The 1222-nt window shown below is 52.5% G+C and overlaps 1 protein-coding gene across 1 annotated transcript in view; it reads right to left on the bottom strand.

The window, feature by feature from the left end:
- TTC25 (tetratricopeptide repeat domain 25) overlaps positions 1-1222 on the bottom strand; it is a 46650-nt gene that overhangs the window by 13117 nt on the left and 32311 nt on the right. The window contains exon 10 of the mRNA XM_011998839.1: positions 135-235. Within this exon, the coding sequence (XP_011854229.1) occupies positions 135-235 (101 nt within the window). The remainder of the gene's footprint in view (positions 1-134; positions 236-1222) is intronic.

The following is a 1222-nucleotide window of genomic DNA, read 5'->3' on the forward strand; positions in this document are numbered from 1 at the left end:
AAAAAAAAAAAAAAAAACAGAAAAAAAAAAACCCGACTCTGGAATGGCCACCCAAGCAGGCCGAGGGGGAACTGAAGGCCTGACCACCCGACCCCACTCCCAACACCCGAAGCCCGGCGGGTGGAAAGGCTCACGCTGATGATGGCCTGCTGCGCCTCATTGTTATGCACAAGCTTCGCTCTCTCCAGGGCCTTCTCAAAATTGTTCACGGCTGACTCGAAGTCTCTCAGCTTCACTGGAGAGCAAGGGGAGAAGGCACAACACAGGTAGAGTGTGACTATGTGTGGGACGTGATGGAGCCTCTGGCTGCTCGAGCACTGCCAGGGCCCATCAGAAGCTTGTGTGAGCTGTAGTCCATCCCAGGCCCCAGGGAAGCATCACTGAGCTGCTCAGCACCATCCCTTCCACCGTGTTCCTGGGCTGTGTCACCACTGAGAACCAGGGCTGAGGAACCTGGGCCTTGGGTTTCAGGTCATTCAAAGGGGTTGGTTAGAGAAGGGGACTGTGGTGCAGTCTAGTGCACACATCATGTGTCTCTAGAGTGGAGGAGAAAACCGCATCCTGCTCCATCTTTAGATTGTTCCGGAAGAGGAAATTCTTTTGGGTTTTTTTTTTTTGAGACAGAGTTTCACTCTTGTTGCCCAGGCTGGAGTGCAATGGTGCGATGTCGGCTCACTGCAACCTCTGCCTCCCAGATTCAAGCGATTCTTCTGCCTCAGCCTCCCGAGTAGCTGGGATTACAGGCATGTGCCACCACACCCGGCTAATTTTTTTTTTCTTTTTTTTGAGACAGAGTTTCACTCTTGTTGCCCAGGCTAGGGTGCAGTGGCGCAATATCGGCTCACTGCAAGCTCTGCCTCCTGGGTTCACACTATTCTCCTGCCTCGGCCTCCCGAGTAGCTGGGACTACAGGCGCCTGCCACCATGCCTGGCTAATTTTTTGTATTTTTAGTAGAGATGGGGTTTCACCGTATTAGCCAGGATGGTCTCGATCTCCTGACCTTGTGATCCTCCTGCCTTGGTCTCCCAAAGTGCTGGGATTACAGGCGTGAGCCACCGTGCCCAGTCTAATTTTGCTTTTTCAGTAGAGATGGGGTTTTGTCATGTTGATCAGGCTGGTCTCAAATCCTGACCTCAGGTGATCTGCCTGCCTTGGCCTCCCAAAGTGCTGGGATTACAGGTGTGAGCCACCGCTCGGCCAGAAATTCTTTTCTTTTTTTTT

This window comes from Mandrillus leucophaeus, unplaced genomic scaffold (assembly GCF_000951045.1).
Source record: "Mandrillus leucophaeus isolate KB7577 unplaced genomic scaffold, Mleu.le_1.0 Scaffold58, whole genome shotgun sequence".
Classification (NCBI taxonomy): Eukaryota; Metazoa; Chordata; class Mammalia; order Primates; family Cercopithecidae; genus Mandrillus; species Mandrillus leucophaeus.